Here is a 23,924-nt window from a genome sequence, read left to right as displayed (position 1 = left end):
GCTATGTTTGTACATAAAAGTGTCAAGACTTCAAAGAGTAAGTAAGTGCTTTAAAAATATGAAGAAAAACAAAGTTTTTGTCAACTTGGGGTCGTGAGTGAGTTGGGGTTTTCAGTTGTGAAGAGAAAGCCTTTGTTGTTGCAGCTTGTAGTGGTGCATGGAGGTTGTGTAGTTGAGGTGCTCGCGTGTGTGTGTGCGAGGGTCTACAACTTTGATTGGAAAGTGTCTCTCTCATAAAAAATGCCATGAACATGGGTGGTGACCACTGCACTTTCACTGCTCTTCTTTCGCTTTGAAGATGGAAGTTGCATGAAGCGGAGCTCCTTTGTATGCGTGTGCATACAAAGGAGCTCCTTTGTATGCGTGTGCATCTACTCATGTTTGGCAATGAAGGCCCCTTTTTATTGTTGTGAATGGGAGAGTATTTCCCCATGTTTTTCATGTTTTTTTTTTGTTTTTCGTCTGAACATCATGAATTTTTGTATAACTCATGATTGGTATAGTTTTTGATAGGTTTATGTGCATGGTTGGGAGTGACAATGGAACCCCATCTCACATATACAAGGGTTGTTAAGATTATGTGAAAGTGTGGTTTTTATGATCAAAAGTGGAAAGATTTTTCTCGGCTTTTTGCTGATCTTTTTTACAAAATTTAGTGCCTTTTTTCCTTCCTTGAGCTGAGGCTATGGCAGTGTAGAGGGAAACTAGTGGAGTGTAGGCGGGGGGTTTTGTGTGTGCAAGGGTGAGTGAGTTTCTGAGTAGGGATCAGATCCCATCTTTTTGCGCGAGCTACTTTTTTTTTCATCGTATATCTTGTGAATATGGAGGTGTTATAGAGGGCACCTCCAAATGCTTCACAATGTCATCAATGCCTTCTTGTTGCATGAAGGCAAGTACCATTTGTTCTGATTGATCAATGCATAGACCAAAGAGAGATGGTGGCAATGGACATCCTTGGTGCTTGCGAAAAAATTTCTTCCCGTGCACAATTGAAGATCATCTTCTCACAGATTCAAAAAAAAACACAAGTCCCAAGAGACCTTAAAGATCTATCTGATGAGGAGAGTTGAACTCAAGACCTGTTATTCAAGAGAGAGAGCATCAATGCTCAGATGGGGATTGATACCATACAAATGTGCCAAGGTAGCAACTGCATGAATAACGAGCAAAATGCAACCTTATTTTGTTGCCACTGGGTGAGAGCCAGCAACCTAACTTTGCCCAACTTCACCCACTACTGCTTGTCCATCCAAATGGAGAAGAAAGGAAGCCCCTTCTCATGACCAGATTTTCTTCTTGAAAAACCTTCATAATAACTTAATTTTTTGAGTCTCTGGTTAATGTCATCTGGTACATAATAATAATATGCTTACATAATAATAACATCATTTCCAAAAAAACAAAATCAGAAGTTACACTCATGGAAAACCAGTCTTCTTTATCAACACCACAAGAAGACCCTATGCAAGGGAGTAGATCCACTTGAAGGGTCATTGAACCCGGATCCCCACCTAGTCCCACTTCACACACACTGTACCATGGTGTTACACTAATGGTTTACTAGGGGACGCTATGCCGGGGATGCTAGGGACTTCTCAATCCAACTTGGGCCACATGTAAGGAAAATGCTGCTCCTATTCCTTCTGATGTCCTCGAGACGATACCACCACCAAATGTCTGTCTGCACACCCCCTTTCCTTCTTTCCCTCCCACGTGAACTCATCACCTTAGTTAACACCTTCCTTGGTACACAATCACCACTACAGCGTTTCACGCATCTGTCTATGGAAAAGAATTTCAGAAGCTGGCCACCCACAGCCTTTCCTAGTCTTCTGCATGCTATCAACTTCTGCCAGCAGGAATCTTTAGACTCAGCCCATTTCTCTGATGCCAAGTTCTTAAAGTCCAGCTGGCCTATGAAGGTTTATAATGGGAGAGGTATATAATGGCAATACATACTTGAAGGCCAAAATTCGAGTCTGAATTTCGTGATTTTCAGAGCAATTTGTTTGTCATTTCAGAGCTATTTGTCTGTCACCTCTCTCTAATGGTCCATAGCTCTCCAGACAATTTGGTTAGGCGACAGAATATCTCAAAGATTATTCAGATAATCATTCTGAGATCGTGAACACAGCCTCACAAAGGTGGCCACTTTTCTTTGTGTACTAACACCCATGCACCACCAATAGATGTGACAACCATAAACCTGATCCCAGATTCTGAATGCTCCAAGTCTCTTTGAGACAAACATGAAAGATAAACATTTCCTGCCTATGGATCAAGATGGCGGTCCCGTCTCCAGTAAAAATGGCGGCAGAATGTCCAGAGGAGAATCTCCTTCCTCATTGTCATAGCAGTGCTATGAACACAATTGCTTACTATTGGGGTGCTATAAGGCATGCATAGAATTTCGAAGACTGTCATCACCACACCCACAAGTAGTTTGCCCGCCTTAAGATGCAAAAATAGGAGCACAAAAGAGCCTTACCAGTCAGGAGTATAAAGCCTCCAAGAATCAGCCGCCATATATCACATACTGTACACAAATAGACCAGCTGCGACAATGCCAGCATAGCTTCTCTATTGTTATACAAGTCTACTCTACAAATATCGACACCTTCTGTATGATGTCTTTTATGTCTTCTCAATGCTATGGAGAACGCCTCACCCCACAGGATGATCTTCCATTTTACTCTGCTCCTGTTGGAACGGCACCCAAAAGATTTTGGGAAGATGGAAGATGAAGAGGGGGGGCATATTCTTGCTATTAATGTGGAAAAGGCTATGTATAATATCATACTTGGCTACAGACACAATAAGGAAGAAGAGCTGCTTTCAGGTTTGCATGGCATCTTCTTTAGAAGGAGTATTGCTGCTCACATTTGGATCGTTTTGATTATCAAGACCCCCTCCTCCTGCTAATGCTGCCTGCAATTCAGGAAAATACGGGCTGTCACCTTTCTCCTTCTTGCCCTCTATCACTTCTTTGTACTCTGACATGAGTTTGTCCCACTTCTCTCTACACTGCTTTCCATCTCTTCGAACGCCTTGAGTACTCAGCACCTCCGCAAGCTCCCCCCATAGAGCCGCCCTTCTCATGGATTTGGCAAACCTTTCTTCCATCTCACCTCTCAACTTGATGAGTTGCAAGACCTCTGATCTCTTCCAATTCTTCGATCGCCTCTTCAGACCTGAATTGCCAACTATGGGGCTGTACACTGGTGGCATAAAATTGGCTATAACTGGGGCTGCAGCCCTGATTGGCGAAGGCTCTACAACCCCATTGTTAACACCCAGCTTCTGAGTCAGAATTTGCATAGCTTCCGTAAACAAGAAACGTTGGGCTCTCTCTTCAGCCCTCCATTTCTCCTCCCTCTCCCGCCGCATCTGCTCTCTAAGCTCCTCTTTCTTCTCTATTCCGTCAAGGAGTTCTTTGAAAAACACCTGCTGTTTGGCAAGTGTAGACTCCAGCAAGCTTTGAACAGCATGCAAATCAGTCACAGACAAAAACTTAGAGCCCTTTCCGCGCTTATGGGAATGCCTGTAGTCCTCAAATGGCTCATCATCATCAGCAGAGGCACCATGATTATCCATGGCTGAGGCCCTTGGATAGCATGTCTCCATGTGCAAAGTTCTAAAAGGCAGTCCGTCCAAAATATGAGGAGGATGAAGCTTTCCATCCATGGAAAAGTTCAACAGAGAGTGACGCTGGTGATGATGGGCATCAACCCCAAGACTTGAGAGAGGAGGATGATGGTTATCCATGAGCACGGCTCTGAAAGGCTGATGTGGCCCAGAGTGGGCATCCATGGGGAGGTTCCGTATGGAGTGAAATGGATATTGAGGCAGAGGGGGAGGAGGCTGAGCAGCATCCTTAGCTATGGTGGTTTTGAAAGGTTCTGTTTTTGCAGAATTGGGGTCGTTTACATCGTCTTGCTCTCTCTCCCTCTTGTAAATCCGACCAGAGAGAAGGGGATGAAGATCCTCATAGTAAGGATTATCATCTTTGTGCTTAATGCCATCACGTACCTCCTTGTAGCCTGCCATAAGCTTCTCCCACTTGTCTCTGCACTGCTGAGCATCACGGCAAAAGGGACCCTTCTGCATAGACTCCGCAATCTCATCCCATAGTTCACTTTTGCGCCCCGCTTTCGCAAACCGGGGAGCAAGCTCTGTGCGCAGGCTAATTAGGGTTAGGGTTTCTGCTCTAGTCCAATTCTTGGACCTCTTCTTGTGTTCTCTATTCTCGGCCTTTTTGTCAGGCTCCCGATCTACATGAACAGCTGAGGATTTCATAGCGGAGGAGTTCAATTGGGAGTGACTATCTGCAGTGGATGCTTTGGACGTGTCTGCTGAAGCTTCAATGGCCGGCTTTCTGCTGGGAGAGGAAAAGGCAGGGAATGAGCCAGTGAAGGGGATGAGAGCTCGACTGGTGGATTCGGGGACAGGAGGGAGAGGAAGGGAGGAACGAGCAGAGGCAGTGGGCTGCGGTTCAGAGTGAGGGGGAAGGGGGAGCTGTCCTGGAGCAGAAGAGCTTGCTGCACAAAGCTGGAAATCGTCATCGTCCTCTTCTCCTTCATCATCGTTTCCTTCCTCTTCTTCTTCTTCTTCATCGTCATCGTCAGAGGGAGAAGGTTCATGTGGGCTATTAATACTGGCCATGGGGGAGGCCAGCTATGGTGAAAAAGGGAGGGGAAAATGCCCAAAAATTTTCAAATTTGCCGGGGTTGCAAAATGGGCAGCATCATCATCATCTTGGCAGTGCTTCTGCTGCAAAAGGCAAAGGGGAGGGAGGATAGTGGGGAAAGGTTGTGTGTGTGTGTGTGTGTAGCCAAAGAAGCAAGAAAGAAATGGATGGAGTTTTGTTGTTTTGGGGAGATGGGGAAGTGGGCAAGAAGGGGGGAGACAACAAAACTGCAAAAAAACGCTTGGAAACTGCCCCCAAGCTTGTTTTTTGCCAGTAACTTAATAAGGTAGCTCTCCTCTCTCCTTCCCTTCTTCTCCCCCTCCTTTTCTTAAGTCATTATAACCATGTGCTATTATAGCAAACACATTAGAATCAACCATTCTGTAACATCACCCATGACCATTCCTTCTGCTAGGCTTTGTTCCCACCAAATACTCAAAGTGAATCCACTCTTAGAACGCTCCATTACCCTCTATCGCTTTTAGATAATTCTTGCTTGCGGTTTTACCTTGCCACTTGGATAATCATGATTGTAGCATTCACAAAAAGTAGTTTTAAGTAATCAAGGTTAAAAACATCATTTGGAAGAGTCTAGAATAAATTCATTGTAATGAAGGTGTGCTCAATTTGTCACACGGGGGCACAATGAATTGCAGAGCCATTCCTACTCATCTATTCACACTGCACATGGTTTACAAAGAGCAAAAGCTGAAGATTCAATTTCGATCCGAGCACAATAGAGCTCCAAATCAAGTCATTTGCTACCCATGCTTTACGTTGAAAAGGTCTATGTAATGCCCACATTTTTTTGTGAGGGTAGTGTTGCCCATCTTGGTAGTGGCTCTCTATAAAACTCTTAGCTCTCTCTAAATTTCTTCAACTTTTGTAGCTTTTGGCACCTGTTATGACACTAATTATACTTGGAATATTACATTTATTTGTGTAAACCTGTGTTTCCGATGTATCGTCATGTGTGAGCCTCTCTCATTTTGTGAAATGAACTCGGACACAAATCTTTGAAAAGAGAACGTCTTCTTTAAAAGAGGTTGTTTTTTTCTAAGGTAGTTTCTATTTACATGGAAATCAAAAGTTAAACGTCTTCATTTTCTCTTTATCTATATTTAGAGCCAGAATGGGAAGGAACTAAAGATATGCTCCCAACTAGAAAGCAACGAGCTCTACTGTTTTCATTCAACTATCAAAGCTTCTTACAGAAGCACACCGCTAGGAACCTTTTGCTATCTATTCTAATCACTAAAATTAATCAAAAATTTGCTATCTATTGACAATAATCCATCTTTAGCTATCTATTGTAATCATTGAATTGATTAAAAAATTGATATCTATTGACATTAATCAAAATCTTTGATTCTCCATATTCTCTGTGTATTTTCTTCTCATGAAGATTTTACCTTCCGTTGTGTAGTCGTATTTCTTACATGGCATCAAAGCTTTAGGCTCTAGGCAAACCAAGTTTCATGGGTTTTGGAGAGATGGCACAACATAACATCTGACACACCATCACATGTTTGGCTTCGAGCCCAAAAAATTGCAGCGAAATTGGATGGCACTAATTGTAAAGAGATAGAGAAGGGAGAGCTTGAGCTCTTGAACATGCACACAACAAAGAGAGGACACCATGGTGGAGATGGAGGCACAAAGCCTCTTCTTCTTTTTCAGTACACAAAATGATGATAAGGTCTACAAAACATAAGTGGAAAATACAACATAATAAAAACTATGTACAACGTTCGATGCGAAACCACTAGTGAGTGACTTGGCAAGTTAAGAGGTATGAATCTCAGTAGGTAAACCATGTTAACAAAGTCCAGTTGTAATACCACTGGCAATGATTTTTGTGTCCGCTACCTCGTGCCACTCATAAATGTTGGCAAGGAGTCACCAAGCATGCCGTGTGTTGAGCTTGATATGTTAACACCTCCCCTCAAGCTCCACGCCATCTCTCTTACTCCAAGCATAGCCCGAAATTGCCCCACCTTCCCTACTCCTAAGGCATTGATAAAGATATATGCAACTTGCTTATCTATCCTCATGTGCCGAAGGTCAATATCGTCAAACGAAGACCCTATCTTTGATAAATTGGTAGTGCACCTCAATGTGCTTTGTCCTGGCATGGAACACTAGTTCTTGCACCAAGTGTATGCTACTAAGGTTGTCGTAATAGATGACAACCGGCCTTTGAACCTATATGCCCAGCTCTCCACAAGTAGCATCTTAAGCCATGCTCCCTCTGCAGCACCACCATAGTCTGCCTTTGTACTTGGCAAACCAATTGTGGGTTGCTTCTTGCTGCTCCATGTGATAGCAGTACTCTAAAGTGAGAATATGAACCCACTCATAGATTTCCGATCAAATAGACTAACAACCCAATCTGCATGTGCTTAATCATAGAGCTACAACTCCATGCCAACCTCATATAAGAGTGTATAATAGAAGGCAGCACTCACATAGCATAATGTGCACCTCATCACATCCCAGTGTGATTTCCTTGGAAGCTACATAAATTGACTCTCAAGTCCAGACATGTCCCACAATGTAACTTAAATCTGGTCATGAGATTGTCAAGTAAATGACACTTCCAAGGAAGTCACATCCAAGGGTGACTATCTTGGAAGCTACATAAATTGACTCTCAAGTCCAGCCATGTCCCACCATGTAGCTTAAATTTGGTCATGAGATTGTCAAGTAGATGATGCTACCTTCAATATTCATGGACATGGTTGCATTCTCAAGCACATCACGCACATCATCTTGCACCTCCAATTTATGATCCAAGGGCATAGCAATAAGTTTACAAATAGCTCCACCATACTTTGATGACATATTTAATGCATATTGCCTTTGTCATAGCCATATGCCCTCTTTCGTGTGTATGGTTTCAATGGCCAAGAAATGGTCCAACTCTCCCAAATCTTTCATGTCAAACTCTTGCTTCAATAGGTTCTTTACATGCTCAAATTTATCCTCATGATTGCGACCAACAATCAAATTATCTGCATACTTGCATATGATCACAATACTTGCCTCGTTCTCCTGTACATACAAGGAGTGATCTACATCAGCCATATGAAAACCAATAGTGATCAAATAGGTTGAAGTCCTCTCATGACAAGATCTTGGTGCTTGCTTTATCCCATAAAGTGCATTCCTTGGATTTTATGTCTTGCATGTCAGGCCAATGGTAGGACCAGGCAGCAGGCCAAGGGCTAGGGACTGAATGGCTCAGTACGGCTAGGAGCCAAGGGCCAGGCATGAGTTAAGGGGACCTACTGGCAAGGGCCAAGGGCTATAAGTAGGGAGGTTGGGAGGAGAACCACATGCCAATCCATCCTGTGGCCTTTCACTGGTATCAGAGCTCAGGGATGGAGGGGGGAAGGAGGAGGCTTGCATGGCAAGAACATGATCTCTCTCTCTCTCTCTCTCTCTCTCTCTCTCTCTCTCTCTCTCTCTCTCTCTCTCTCTCTCTCTCTCTCTCTCTCTCTCTCTCTCTCTCTCTCTCTCTCTCATGGCGCCCTTGGAGACCTCAAAAGTGTTGTGAGCTTGAATCGAGGAGATGCAGACATGGGACTAGCCGTTTGCAGGCTTGGCCGAAGGCGGGGCAGAGCCACAGGAGCGAACCCTTAGATCTATGGTGGCTCAAAGGAGGTGAAGAGCAGTGTGAAGCATCCCCTACACAGAGGCGGGCAGAGCGGCGAGCAACATCAAATCGAACGAAAACAAACTTGGGATGATCGCGTTGCAAAGAGGAACAAAGTTCGTTTCTATGCCATGCAAGTTGGAGTGTCATACCCGGACTTCACTACATCCCGCTGCTTTGCGCACGCCGCTGAGGGAGCCATCGGCAATTTTTTTTTTTCGTTGGGGGTTCACAAGCGGGCGCCCCAAGTTGGGCACCCCAACCCTAAGGGCCTTAGCCTACGACAGAGACCCCTCGCTTGGCAAATTGAAGGATCGACAACTCACAATGACTGACAGGCATGCCAGGCCTATCAAGGGCATATCAGGCATTTTTTCTCAAGCATCTTGGTATAGCATGCATAGCATGCGACAAGCTGTACAAATTTGTTTTGTTGCACCGTGCACGACCTAGAAGGGGTCGTTGAGAACCATCGACATGCAAAAGGTTGTCAATCTCTCGCCTTCAACCCAATGATGGATTCAAGGAAAGCCAGGCTTTCGGTTATTCGACATTTCCACCAATGTGGAGCCATGACCTTTACATCAATAATTGCTTCATATCTGCTGGAGATGGCGATAATGACCTTTCTGATGTCGGTAAGTACAATAAACTTGAAATTGATGTTTCTTATTCATTCCAATTTCGCAGAAGCTTTTGCATTAGTCAACACAAGGTCCGAGAACATTGCTTCTGGTGGAAGGGGAGCTTATTCCAAGAGATGTTTGTCAAGGACAAACGTCAAGGTGTAAGTATGACCAACACTAAGTTTTAACATATTTGTTTAGTAGTACATGCATGTACAGGCACGGCCTATGGCTTGAACGATAAACCTCTGATTGTATGGTCAAAGTACTTGGCCAGACTGATCATTAACTGCAATTCCAAGCAGCTATCAAGCAACTAGCTCTAGCTTGACTTCTAGGCCAGTTGTCTGCCATTCATGCAATCAGGCAAGCACGATTTGACATCATGGGAACAAGGCTCCATCTACAAATTCTCAGAATACCAGTAATCACGCCAAGCAGATACAAGGTACATCTCTTGCAAGTATTTTTTTGTTTTTCCCTACAGTGTACAATTCAACAAGGTTGATTATCTATGAATGCTCGACACGGTCGACTTTCATTTGCTATGACATCTGTTTGTTAGCATAAATATCCTTTGACTATGAGCTCTTGGGAACTCCATAAGTTGTTAAGGGAAGCAAGGCTTCCAGTTCAGCATCTTGCATTGAGATTTTCCCGCCTGGCTTATGCTATGAGCATAAAAACTTGGAGGAATTTGTCAGTTTGTATGCGTGTTATTTCATTACATGCAAAGAGGGTGTATATGCTATACGCGACAACTCTCTCTCGTGCATTAGCTATGCCTATGAGCCATCTTCCAGCGAGTTTGTCCTTCAGAATGTCAAGACAACTAGTTACAGCAGGATGACCAAGTTAGACAATTTTAAGTTTTGCTTCTTTTTCCATGTTTTCACATTTATTTTGGAAAATATTGTACAAAGCAAAGTTCTTTGACAGTTTCACGTGAAGTAAGGCTTTTAACGTGTACAACGATACAGCCCATTGACTTCAAATCAAGGGCATTGGTATACACGTTTGCGAAACTGGTAAAATACGAATATTTGCTCCCATTTTATGTGTGGCAACATCAAGTTAGGATGTCTCCCTAGCAGTACAGGCTACCGTGCAAGGCACTTTTGTATTGGGTCTCATGTTGGAGGCCATCACTCTAGGCAAGGGCCTACAATTTTGCATGCAAGGCATGCTAGCTAGGTGGATTCAATTCTACCACCTCATGAATAACGCTTCCGCTATCACGCTAGCAACGTTGTCAAGGACACGATAGGTAATGGATTGTTTAGAATGATTTTTGGTTGTTGTCAACACACAACAACACTAAAAGGAACCTGAATCTAGGACTTATTTCACAGGCAAAGTGCCCTATTTAAGTCATCCTCATACCGTCACGACCCCTACAAGATCGATGGGTCAAGATGTGAATTGTGTTCTCTGGTATCTCTCTCGATGCGAGCGTCATACAGACAGATTGTTGCATACTTATAAGATAAGTTGCATGTTAACCAAGAAGTTTGATAGTGGAGTAAGCACTAGGCAAATAGGAGGCTTGGGGACTGCCCAACGCCCCCTATCGCTTGGTGTTGACCTTGGTGTAGCCGACGATGGAGACCCTTTTGGTGATGTGATTACAATTCATGCAGTGAAGTCAACACTGAGCGAATAGGAGGCTTTGTGACTGCCCAATGCTACCTATCGCTTGGTGTTGACTTGGGTGTCAAAGACATTACATACGACAAAGAAGTCAACACCGAGCGATTAGGAGGCTTGGTGACTACCCAAATGCCCCCTATCGCTTGGTGTTGACCTTGGCAAATAGGCGTCGGCCAAGTAAACATCCATGGACATTACATTGTTTTGAGTCAGGGACCGGACTTGTCGGTCCAATAGGAAAAGGGTAAGAGTGATCGCCGATGAGAGGCGAACTCTAACTGGAACATTCAAGGGTTAGTTGGCTAAGTGTGAATGGGCGAGCTCATATAAAAGTCACCTAAACCTAAAAATGACTCATTCTCTCATTTGTGCAATCGAAGAGTGCTCTTGCTCCATCTCCATCTTCTTCTTCATCTCCTTGTGTGTGTGTGTATGCGTGAGAAGAGAGAGAGAGAGTGTGTGTGATCGAGCATTGCGACGGCACGGCGGCGGTGAGGTGGTTGAGCGCGGCACGGCGGTAGCTCCCTCTTCTTCGCGGTGAGGAATCCTCCACGAAGGTGAGCGTAGGGCGGTGAGTGACACACCCTTGCTCTCTTGAGATGCTCGATTAGTCTGGTTGTGTGCTTGCAGCCATTTGTGGCTCACACACAGTGTATGACAAGTCCCTTGCTTTGACACGTGCGACAGACGCGCACATTTTTGGTGCCGCTATCGGGGAAATTCCCTGCTTTAATCTCAAGTAGCACTCTATGCTGCTTTGTGGTGCATTATGAAATGTAGGAAAGGTAGAGAAAGAAGATGTGTGGCTTGTTGAGAAGGATTTGTGATTTTTGTTTTTGCTACAGTGTACTGTTTTCTGTTGATAAGGTGTTAGCTTTAAGGTATTAGATCTATAATGTTAGATCTGTAAGGTACAGTAAGTAGATCTGTTAGTTAATTAGTTGCTGTAGTAATGTGTTACTGTGTAACAATAGCTCTGTTAGTTGCAAGTAGGTAGGTTAGGTGTGTGTGTGCTCGCGCACGCGGCACGGCCGCGACAATCTCATCCAAAAAAATAAAAAAATAAATTTTGAAAAAAGCATTAAAGGTAGGACTGGGATCGGGAATATTCTCCAGGCCCAAACCCAAGCCCACGCTCAGGCTCAGGCCTCAATCTGCCTTTAGAATTACTTATTTTAGCCACACGCTTAAGTGAAAATTGAAACTTTTGAGGACCATCGGAGCTTCGAATAACCGAACGTTGTGTTGTAAAGCACACCATGACCCCCTGAGCAATACGCTTGTTTTGAGCTATCACACGCTCTAATCCAAAAACCGGTTGTAAAAATACATTAAAAAACATCAAAAAACGAGTGAAAACGGGGTGCAAAACGCCCAAAAAATCAAGCGGTTAACCTTCGAGGGTATTCGCTGACACTTGTAGTGTGCCAAAAGCACATGCATCTGCACTCTGGTCATGTGCTAGAGGCCGAGCAACTAGCGATCATTTCGACTTACACGAGTTCTCAATACCCACCTACCTTAGGTTTTGGGCCCTCAGCGAGAACCCAAGGTAGTACCACTCAGGACCTGCATATTGCGTCTAGTGACTCTTCCTCTGACTACGACGTCATGGAGGCTTACCCAATGCCTAATCCTGATAGCTCAAGCGAAGACATGCATGCCATGGGCCCACAGTCCGGGCCGAGCGTGCTTAGCCGCTTGAAGGAAACCTTTAGTAGAGCCACTCGCTCCGAAAATGGAGCTAACAATGTAAACGAGGGGGGTGGGGAACTAAATTCACCATTCATGACCAACGTAGACCCCATGCTCTTGGAGAGTGTGCACGTGAATACTCCATTCACTTCACCCCCTTACTCTTCAGAGCTATTCCCCTCCGAGGTTATATTACCTGATGGTAGAAGCCTTGCCGAAGTGCAAGAGGTTGAGCGATATATCATTGCGGCTAGGGAAAAGAAAATCGAGGTCTTACACAAGGTGGAGCAATGAAGAGAGTTAAAAGTGAAAGCCCCTATGTCAATATCCTTGCTAGGAGAGCAATTGAGTGCTCCTGAATTATCGACCACTAAGGGTCAACCCATAGAGAGCCACATTGCATCTAGTTCAAAAGACACCCCTAGCACCTCAATCCTAGATGGAGCATTCCTAAATGAGAATTGGGAGTACGAACTACAAACAAAAACTCTAACCGACCTATACACAGGTCACACCTATCACGTGGGTTGGTTAGATGTCCTACAATCCACAACGGGTGCTACTAGTGTAGAGGATCAACAACAAAGAGTTTGTGATGTTATCGATAGGGTTATTGAGCTAGAGAGACAGAACAAGGGGATCCATGCCTTCAACGGGTCTCATGAGATTCTTGGATACAGGGAAGGCTAAACAATCAACCTTATCGCAAATGGAGACTCCCTCGGTAAGTCTGATGGATCCTCCATATATTGTTTCTCCAGGGGTCTCAATACAATATGAGCCCACAAGTGATAGCTTTACCTTTCCAAGTTTAGCTTATCTTTTCCTTGATGACACCACGGATACCATGCCTACCCCAATGATGGGCATGCCAAGAAACACGCCATGGACCTCATTTGTTAGTAAAGCACCGCTACATGGTAGCTCAATGTCTGCAACACTACCTACAAGTGTGTACCAATCGTATACACCTATAGGTCTTCGTGCTCATGTAGTCCCTACCCCTCCCATTGTTTCAACAATCTATGCTCCACAACCACAACACCCAAGATCTTATTTCCATAGGACCATACCGGCTAGCATTAGCATGTCACATCCAATGTCTGCTATGCCTAGGGCCACACATATGAACTTTGGGCCACCACATGAAACAACACTGTACCAAACGTGGAACCCAAGGGCTCCCTATGTGCCAAGCCCAATGCCAATACCTACTCCACATGTAGTCTCTGGAGCACCTCATCCACGGTGCCTACTCACTTAGGTGACTTGGCAACATTTGCTCAAGCTATCGGCTGATCTATTGCTGAGAATATGCGTAACACGCCTGATAGAAAACCTAGAAGTAAGGCAGTGCAAATAGCCAAGCTCACACAAAAATTTAATGGAGACGGGGATGTGAGAAATCATATTGAAGTGTTTGAACAAATATGCGATTCTCTAGGAGAACACAATGACCTGCATAACAGTAATGCTTTAAGCCTAACCTTAGGTGGGAAGGCTGGGGATTGGGATAGACCCCTATGCAACAACAGCCTCACAAAGTCCATAGACCCCTAGCCATACCCAATGTCATCCAAGAAGAAAGTGACTTAAAGTCTTGGGAAAGTGGACGTACTCATTTCTTGTCGGAAAGAATGTTTACAGAGGGATTACGTCACCCTATTGAATAAATGGAGATCCCATCTTCCCCACGTAAGAGACTGAAGCCCAAAAGGTGTTGTTAAATATTGCCAAACTGATGGATTTCATGGCTTCAGAAGCTAGAAACACCATCATGTCCAAGCTATATGGAGACCCTGAGCTATTCTTAGCTCTTCAAGATTTCCTCAATGGAGAACTGAAGGTCGGGCTACCACAATTTGCACAGATGGATGGAGCTAGGGAGATCCCAATAGAGGAGGAACACTTAGATCCACAACCCAACCTAGATGAGAACCTTGTTGTAGAAATACCTATTAATAAGTTGGGACAATACTTTGAGGGCGATGAATCCAATGCAACCATACTAGTCACTACCAAGGGATTAACTGTGAAGGGATTCCTTGATGGTGGCGCTGGGGTTAGCATTGTGACTAAAAATTGATGGGAAACTATGGGAAGACCTCACCTTGGGACCACAACCATAGTAGTAAAGATGGCCAATGGGTCTATTGTTAAACCTATTGGGATGCTAGAAGATCTCAAGATCAAGATCTTTGGACATAAAATAAGAAATACCTTCAAGTTATGGATTTCTCCAAGCACACTATGGCATTTGAGATGATCTTAGGAAGTCCTTTCATGAGGGAAGCAAAAATGGTGCATGACTGGTCTAAAAACCATGTCTACTTGCAGCTCCAAGATTCTGTCACTTGAGTGGATCTTGTAACTGGTTGAGCACATCCTCTAGGAAACATATTTATAATTGATCATAGATTTGACACCAAAAATTCACTCAATCCCGTTGCAATATAGTTACACATGTAAAGTGGACACTGATGCTGGAGAAGATTCTCCTTGTATGGATGTACTACCTGGGATGATTGAGTTGGATTGGGTCCACTTAGCAGCAACCATAGACACTTGGGGAAACAAGGGGACGACCTGGGTAACACCTGAGGGGGATGAAATGCCACCACTCGTATCCTTAAATATTCTAGAAGCAATGCATATAGCTTCTAATGACCTACAAGATGAAGGTTTGACTGGCACTGGAACCAGTAGCGTCTCACAAGACTATAGCCCACACAAGTTGGGGTCAGAATCATCAATTGAAATTGACTCTGAGGACGAATAGTTTGAGTTAAATCTTAGTGTAAATGTGGGTACAAAACATTCAAGGGAGCAGAAGACATAAGTAGCAATTCATCTGGTGAGTCTTCACTAGAGATCATCTCTAGTCTTCACTAGAGATTCATCTGGTGAGTCTTCACTAGATATCGAGCAAATGTGCGTGCTAGAATAAGTCAGGCGATGATTTCATGAGCAATTCCTTTTATCATAGCTTAACTACAAGTCTTCTAGGTATAGCCTCTAGTCAGTCTCGCACATGAAATACTTGGATCTCGTGATTAAACAGCTTAATTGACTAGAGAAATTTGAGAAGCTTGCCCATGGTATTAATAGTTGACCTCTAGTGCCTTTAGAGCGTAAAATTAGCAACCTTTGCAACTGTTTATGAGTTTGATTATATTACAATTTAATGTTTATTATTGAAAATTGTTTACTATTCTGTTACCAATCAATGTGTTTGTCTACAACTGCATATGCTTTTTAATTGTATATAGAATGCAATTACTATGCCAATGTTGTTTGATTTTTCAGTGACTGAAGAAGGCTAAGGACATTCATCTCAAATGCTCTTCCACCTTGACGAACGAGCTTCAACACAATAGATTCCCAGGACAGAATCTACATTAGGAAGGGGGGCATGTTAATTGACAAGTCAGACAGTGGAGTCAACACTAGGCAAATAGGAGGCTTGGGGACTGCCAACGCCCCCTATCGCTTGGTGTTGACCTTGGTGTAACTGACGATGGAGACCCTTTTGGTGATGTGATTACAATTCATGCAGTGAAATCAACACCGAGTAAATAGGAGGCTTGGTGACTACCCAATGCTACCTATCACTTGGTGTTGACCTAGGTGTCAAAGACATTACAGGCGACAAATAATTCAACACCGAGCGAGTAGGAGGCTTGGTGACTACCCAAACACCCCCTATCGCCTGGTGCTGACCTTGGCAAATAGGCATCGGCCCAGTAAACATCCACAGACATTCCATTGTTTTGAGTCAAGGACCGGACTTGTCGGTCCAATAGGAAAAGGGTAAGAGTGATCACCGATGAGAGGCACACTCTAATTGGAACATTCAAGGGTTAGTTGGCTAAGCATGGGCACCCAAGTGAACGGGCGAGCTCATATAAAAGTCACCTAAACCTAAAAATGACTCATTCTCTCATTTGTGCAATTGAAGAGTTCTCTTGCTCCATCTCCTTGTGTGTGTGTGTGTGTGTGTGTGTATGCGTGAGAGAGCACGACAGCGGCGAGGCGGTTGAGCACGGCACGGTGGTAGGTCCCTCTTCTTCGAGGCGAGAAATCCTCCACGAAGGCGAGCGTAGGGTAGTGAGTGACACACCCTTTCTCTCTTGAGCTTGCTAGATTAGTTTGGTTGTGTGCTTGCAGCCATTTGTGGTTTTCACATAGTGTACGGCAAGTCCCTTGCTTTGACACGTGCGACAAACGAGCACACTGCACGCCACGCATAAGATGCGTAAGAGCACGCACATTGGCTACACACTCCAGCAGCTTAAGGAAAGTTCCTTGGCCCAACATGCTCTCTTTCTTCTTTCTCTTGAAGAATAATGACAACTTTCTAAGAAGCTTTTGATACATGTTTTGCTCGTGAGACAACCTGAACCAAGGTGCTCTAACTCTCAGCTAGAAAGTGGCCAAGACGTCACCCCAATTAGTCTTCATTGGCTCGTAGATTGAACACTAATTTGTTATTGGCATAAGGGCTAAGAGCCATTGTCAGACCTAGGGTAGGACCCAAATGTTGGCATTTCCTGGGTGATTGTTCTCAAGCTTGAACAGATCTACCGAGTGGAGTCCCCATCAATGTTAATGACCAACCAAGAGTGTTGCCATTACATATGTTTTGGGTGTTTTGTTTAGCACTACATGTTTTTTAGTGCCAAAATTGAGTTGAGTTTTTGATACTCTTAAACTCACATCAGCTGATCTATACCATAGAGTCTAGAGGTAGAAAACAGTTGAGAAAGCATGGTGTTCATAAGAGCTAGGCATCTCACTTGTGTGGATCTCTTGCTCTCTCTATAGCACTACGAGTGTCTATGGAAGCACACTTTTGGGATAAGACCCAATGAGTGATTACTAAATCACCCCATTGGCATTGAGGATCACAATTTGATCTATTCCACTTATGCTTTCAAGGAGAGAAGTCCTCAATCTACCACGGGGTAGTGGACAAATTCAACTTTTTAGGTTGATTCCAATCATTTTTGTACACGATCAAATATGTTGTTTATCGTTACCTACTAGTTGACCAGTTTCTATAAAGGGTCTTACCAAGGGGTTTGACTATGTAGATTCTAGCCAAAGGGTTTGGATTACAAAGGCAACACCCAGGGTTACAAGTTTCAATTTCTAACAAATTGATATCAGGGTATCCAACGGTATTTGGGTCATTTGGACCAGTAACCATTAGAGAGGATCAGATCACATGAAGTTGGAGTGCTTCAAACAAATTTTCTACACAGGGGCACCTTACCAATTTCAAGTTTACTATTGAGTGCATAGATATGTTTGAGTAAACGTAGGGAATAATATGAATTTGCAAGAAGTGTTAGTGATCACAATGCTTAACATTTGTGCATACTAGAACATTTTTTCCTCACATACATGTTCTCTATACTCTTGGCCTATGTTAGGAAATAGGGCGTAGCTAAGTAGATATTAGAGTAGTTTACTTAATGGAGAGAGATAATTTTCACACACGAAATATTATTTATATATATATATATATATATATATAGAGAGAGAGAGAGAGAGAGAGAGAGAGAGAGAGAGAGCACACGATATGCATGGTTCACCCAATGTAGGCTACGTCCACGGGAAAACCAGCCACTCAATGGCTTTAGTACTTCAAACTAGAAATAGGTTACAAAGGATTATACCCTTAATGGAGCTCCCGCATTGCTTCGGTCTCACCACCTCACATACACCTTGTTTCATCAACTTCACAATGCAAAATGTGTGTAGAAAATGCCTCCTTTTAAAGGCCAAAAGAGCTGCCCTCTTTCATGAGAGGCAACCATGTGTATCCGCCCTTGTGTAGACAAGTCCAAGTTGGACTCTCCAATGAGCCCATGTGTGGCCACCCTTGAGAAGACAAGTCCGCCTAGAAATCGCCAGAGGCCATTGACTTTTGCCAATTGGCCACTGGCCATTGACCACCGACCACCAGCCAACCGGCCAATTGAATGGCCATTTTCCAACCACTTTTCGATTGCCATCCGGCCACAATATTTCAATGAAAAAGGGAACATTCTGGGGGCGTGAAATTTTTGTATTCCGGCGAGTAATTTTTCTTACACATGATGACTTCTCCTCATAATGAGGGCCTTATAAATGTGCATTTTAACTACTAAAAAATTACAAGGGGTAAATCAGGCTCCATACTTAACAGCCTACAATCACATAGAGTAGAGGTCAGAGACCACAAGCCAAAAATTTGGATTTTTCTCAAGTCTTGTGATCTAACTTAGCTCCAATGTACAGAGGGTATATATCAATATTGTAAACCAAGTGATAACTTCGAAACCTTACATTGTGAAGAATTCTTATAATCATGACTGCTTACATTACGAGAGGGACTTCCTTTGTAGGGTTTTCCATCATCATCATGTAGACATGCCTACCAAGTTTGACCACATTTGGACACCAAAATTGTCACCTAGCACCAAGACAAACAATTTTGTATTAACCTAAGTGTTTAGATATGTCTTGTGCTAAAATGTAGAGAGCAAAAGTGCTAATCAATGATCAACTAGTTTGCCTTGATTGCTTCACTATGCACATGGTAAGCAGTGTAAACATGATTTTACAGAATAGAGATTGAGCTGAGGCCAGGGGCAACGGGGATCGAAAGGGCTAAATTGGTCACTAGAGCACACAAAGGTATACCAGCTATCGTAGGCCTAATGAAAGGAAGGGTTGCTGCGAGTTGATTGCAGGATATGCCCAACATGGATGTAGTAAGTAAACTTTGGAATGTTTTCACCGGATGCAAAGCAAAAAGGGCCCCACTTCAAATGCAATCACCTATGCATGGAACTTGTAGGCCCGATGAATTTTGTATATGTTTTCACCATATGAAAAGCAAAAAGGCTCTCTTTCCAAGTGCAATCACATAAGTACAACAAGAAATTATCTTGGGTAAGAGTATTCACAATGAGGTTGCGGTTGTTGGAGAAACATGTTGTGCTCAGAGGTGCTTTGATTGATATGTATACCAAATGTGGCACCCCCACAAAAAAATTTTGATTCAGCTTCGTGTAAGGAATGTGGTTTCTTGGAATGCATTGATTGCAACATATGCTCAACATGTCCGTTACAAGGAAGGTCTTTTTTTTTCACAAGATGCAAAACGAAAAGGGTCTCTCTCAATGCGATACTTATGCATGAACCTTAAATGCCTATGGAATTGTGCAAGACATTGTCATGGGTGATAATATCCATGATGAGGTTGCTAGTCAAGGGCTTGTGGAGAAACATGTTGTGCTTTGAGATGATTTGGTCAATATATATGCTAGATGCGGTGCCCTCACAAAAGCTCGAAAAGTTCTACACGAGCTCACGTTAGGTCATCCCAACTTGGGCGGCCAAATTTGTGTGAACATGGATGTAAATCCTATATAAGGCTTAGAAAATCTAATGATAATCTCTTCTCTCTTTTCTTCTATGTGCATACTCTCCATTTCCATGTCAGTGCGTGAGGCTGTAGACTTCAACTTTGTGCTCAACAGGTGGTATCAGAGCCAAGGAGTGCAAAATCTATATAAGGCTTAGAAAATCTAATGATAATCTCTTCTCTCTTTCCTTCTCTGTGCACACTCTTCATTGCCATGTTGGTGCATGAGCCTATAGACTTCTGATTTGTGCTCAACAAGTGGTATCAAAGCCAAGGAGTGCAAAATCTTGGAGGTTTCTAGCTCAAAGATGGATATAATAGCAGCTAGCAGTAGTGGCAAGGAAAAGACTAGTGCATGTTAGGGATTTCTACTTCAGATGATGTCTTTCTACTTCTGCACTTAAATCATCCAAGTAGAGGAGCAAGAGCCTATGGTACTAGAAGTTCTAATGAGCCTCTTATTCTAGGTCCATCTCAAGATACAAAGCAGCGTCAGCTAATGCACATGAAAAGAAGCTAAATCCATCATCTTGCTTGTAGCTTTTAGTCATCAGACTAAAATATTTGCAGTAGGTTGGGGTGCAGGTCACCCTCTTTGGTCTTTTGTACACAGAGGGTTGCATCTTCAATGTGAGGAGCCTTTGAGACTTTCATGCTTGCTTTCAAAAAGGGACACACTCCTATTGGGGAGCCTTAAGAAGGTCCTAAACAACACTCTATCCATTGATTGCAGCTTCTTCTTCTTCGATAAGTCGACAAGGTTTCATGAAGAACCGAATAGGAATTTGGTCTTTGTTGTGCATACAAACGTTATCCCCAAAGCCTTCCGAACTTGCTATGCTTTGTTGTCGACTTCAACAACCCTATACACCGTAATAGAGCAGTACAAGCGACCCAACATTAATGATGTCGGCTTGTGATATTTTAAATTGCCACGTTGCGGTGTACTCTCAAAGTATCCCTTCGTTGGACATCACATAAGTTCTTCAATCCTTGCCACATTCATCTATAATATTTTCAATAAATTTGATGTGGATCGACTAGCAAATGTTTCTTTCGTTGTTCCACTACCAAGCCACTAGTATGTGCGTTGATGATATACCCCATCAAAGAACAAACTTGGATGTATCAAATGTGGATACCTTACCAAAATGAAACCTTATTTCAACCCAATATGTCATATGCAAAAAATCCTAGATTACAGTTGTTAGAGCGAGGTGTTCCCCAAATTAGATCCTTTGGTATGGAATCAAGCATGTCTTTTGCTGTTGCTTTTGCAATTCTCTCCTCTCTTTGGGTAAAGCTACATAGAATCCTAGACCGTATTTCCTGAGCGAGATGTTCCTCTCTTGTTTCTAGCCTAGTAATGCCTTAGTGAATATGTATGCCAAATGTGGTGCACTTAGAAAGCACACTGAAGTGCTTGAGGAGCTTCCTATCATGAATGCCGTCTCTTGGAGTGAATTGATTATGGGATATAGGCGACAGGAGCAGGGCCAGAAAGCTCTCGGGTGTTTTTAGCAAATGCAAAACGAGGCCTCTCTCCAGATGCAATCACATGTATGTGCATATTGAAGGCATGTGGCTCTATGCAAGATATGCATACATGATAAAAATTCACACTAGTATTGTTAGTCACGGGTTGTTGAAAAAAGATTGTGTGCTTGGCAATGTCTTGGTTGACATGTTTGCTAAATATGGTGCACTTCAGAGAGCACCCAAAGTGTTCGAGAAGCTTCCAGTGTTCAGAATTTGGACTCTTGGAATGCAGTGATTGCAGGATTTTCCCCATAGGCGCAGGGCCCAAAATTTTTTGCTATCAGAGGCTGTCGAAAAAATATGTTGTTCTTGGCACTACCTTGGTGGATATATATGCCAAATGTGGTGTGCTTCAAAAAGCATAAAAAGTCCTTGAGGAGCTTTGTGTCCGAAACATCATCAATTATAGAATGCAGTGAGTGCAGGATATGAGCAACAAGAGCAGGGCCAAAAAGTTAAAGGTTGTTTTCAACGTATGCAAAGAGAGTGTATCTCTCCAAATTCAGTCACCTATACTTTTGTCTTGAAGTCTATTCTTACATCATGAAGGCATGTGGAATCATGCAAGACGCTAACGTTGTGAGATGAGATTCTTAGCCTAACTTTCCTTTATTTTGGTCCTAAGCAGGACACAATAGGTGGAGAGCACTCACCAAGGGAATAAAATTAGCAGGAGGGTGAACATGGTCCTCTTAGGTGACAACTAAATAGAACGAGTTCACTTGAGACATGGGAAGCTAAACAACTAATAGCGCTAGGGGTCTTGAATATGTGAGATTACCCCAATTATGACGTTGATAGATGTGGACTCAAGTATCAAGACTAAGGTGCCATAGAGGAGCTTGAAATTGAGTTCAATCGGGATGAAACAACCTTCTTAAGAGGGAAAACAAGGTATTCCATTGATATGTCACTTGTGAAAATTGTAAGAAATCTAGATGGTTCACCTTCGAGAGTTGCAATGACACAATCAGCTTTATCCAAGAGAGGAGAGGATTGCAAAAGCAGCATCAAAGGATATGTTGACTCCATCCCAATGGATCTAAAAATGCTCCTTGGAAGGATCCCATGTACGAATTTGTTTTGCAACAACCCTTGACCAACAATACCAAAATGAATTTTTAAGCCCATATCAGTATCTTGCACGCATATGTCATTGCATGTGGACAAAGTCCCTCACTTTGCATCGGCTAAAAACATCCTAGAGATTTTTGTCCCTGCTCCTGTTGTGCTTATCCCACAATCAATTTAGGAGCTCCAAATAGTAAGCTCCTCAAGCACTTTTTGTGCTTTCTAAAGTGCATCACATCGGGCATACATATCGACCAAGGTAGTGCCAAGAACGGCATATCTTTTCAAGAGCATCTTGCGTAAATCCACATGCGTTCAAGATGCACATGTAGGTGATAACGTTTGGAGAAAGGTCCTCACTTCACATATGATGAAAACAGCCCGAAGCTTCATGGCTCTGCCTTCTGCTATGTGTATCCTGCAATCAATGCATTCCAAGAGACGACATTCCAGACAAGAAGCTCCTCAACCGCTTTTTATACTTTTTAAAGCACACCACATTTGGCATACATATCGACCAAGGCAATGCCAAGCATGCCATCTTTTTTCAACAATCTATGACTAACAATATAATTGTGAATTGTGTGCCCATATCAACATCTTGCATAGAGCCACATGCCTTCAAGATGCATGCTTGCATCTAGAGAGAGGCCCTCACTTCGCATTTTTTGAAAACAAAGTAGAGCTTTCTAGCCCTGCCTCTATGGGGAAAATCCTACAATCAGTGCATTCCAAGAGTCCACACTCTGGACAGGAAGTTCCTTGAGCACTTTTTGTGCTCTTTGAAGTGCACCATGTCAACCAAGGCATTACCAAGCACGACATCTTTTTTCAAGGGCCCCTGACTAACAATATCAACGTGAATTTTTATGTCCATATCAACATCTTGTGTTGTGATTGCATGTTCCTTTGCATCCGTTGAAAACAGCCTAAAGCTTTCTGGCCGTGTTCCTATTACATATATCCTGCAATCAATGCACTCTAAGAGACGATATTCCAGATAGGAAACTCCTCAAGCAATTTTTGTGCTTTCTAAAGTGCACCACATTTGGCATACATATCGACCAAGACATTTCCAAGCACGACATTTTTTTTTGCAATAGTCCCTAACTAACAATATCAAAGTGAATTTTTGTTTCTATATCAACACCTTGCATAAAGCCACATGCCTTCAAAATGCATGTGATTACTTTTGGAGAGAGGCCCTCACTTCATATCTGCTGAAAATAGCCCGAGTTTTTTGGCCCTCCCTTGTTGGGCATATCCTACAATCAGAGACAACATCCTGCATAGGAAGCTGTTCTCCAAGTATGTGTTCTTTTCAAGTAATCCACTATCACGATTATCAGCATGAGTCCTTGTGTAGCCTTTATTGTTGTTGGTGGTGTTGAGAGAGAACCCAAGTGTTATTTTCAAGTAACCCACTATCTTGAATATCATCATGAATCCTACTGCCCTGGTACGAATCCTTCTTTTGAGGAAAATCTTTAAGTGATCTCACAAAAGAAATACTCATTCTCTTTCTCTCCATGTTTGCTCGTGTAGTCTTTGTTGATGCTTTCGTGGTAGTGTTAAGCGAGA

At 43.0% G+C, this 23,924-nt stretch overlaps 1 protein-coding gene across 1 annotated transcript; it reads right to left on the bottom strand.

Moving 5' to 3' along the window:
• Nucleotides 1–2,458: 2,458 nt before the first annotated feature.
• Nucleotides 2,459–4,988, bottom strand: LOC147433095 (uncharacterized). The gene has a single exon (XM_086492799.1). It carries the CDS (start codon nucleotides 4,660–4,662, stop codon nucleotides 2,836–2,838), a length of 1,827 nt encoding a protein of 608 aa, XP_086348925.1. The 5' UTR covers nucleotides 4,663–4,988; the 3' UTR covers nucleotides 2,459–2,835.
• Between the last annotated feature and the right edge of the window lie 18,936 nt (nucleotides 4,989–23,924).

This window comes from Adiantum capillus-veneris, chromosome 20 (assembly GCF_014529385.1).
Source record: "Adiantum capillus-veneris isolate H3 chromosome 20, ASM1452938v2, whole genome shotgun sequence".
Taxonomy (NCBI): Eukaryota; Viridiplantae; Streptophyta; class Polypodiopsida; order Polypodiales; family Pteridaceae; genus Adiantum; species Adiantum capillus-veneris.
The sequence above is the reverse complement of the archived record's forward strand: the minus strand, read 5'-3'. Positions and strand labels throughout refer to the sequence as shown.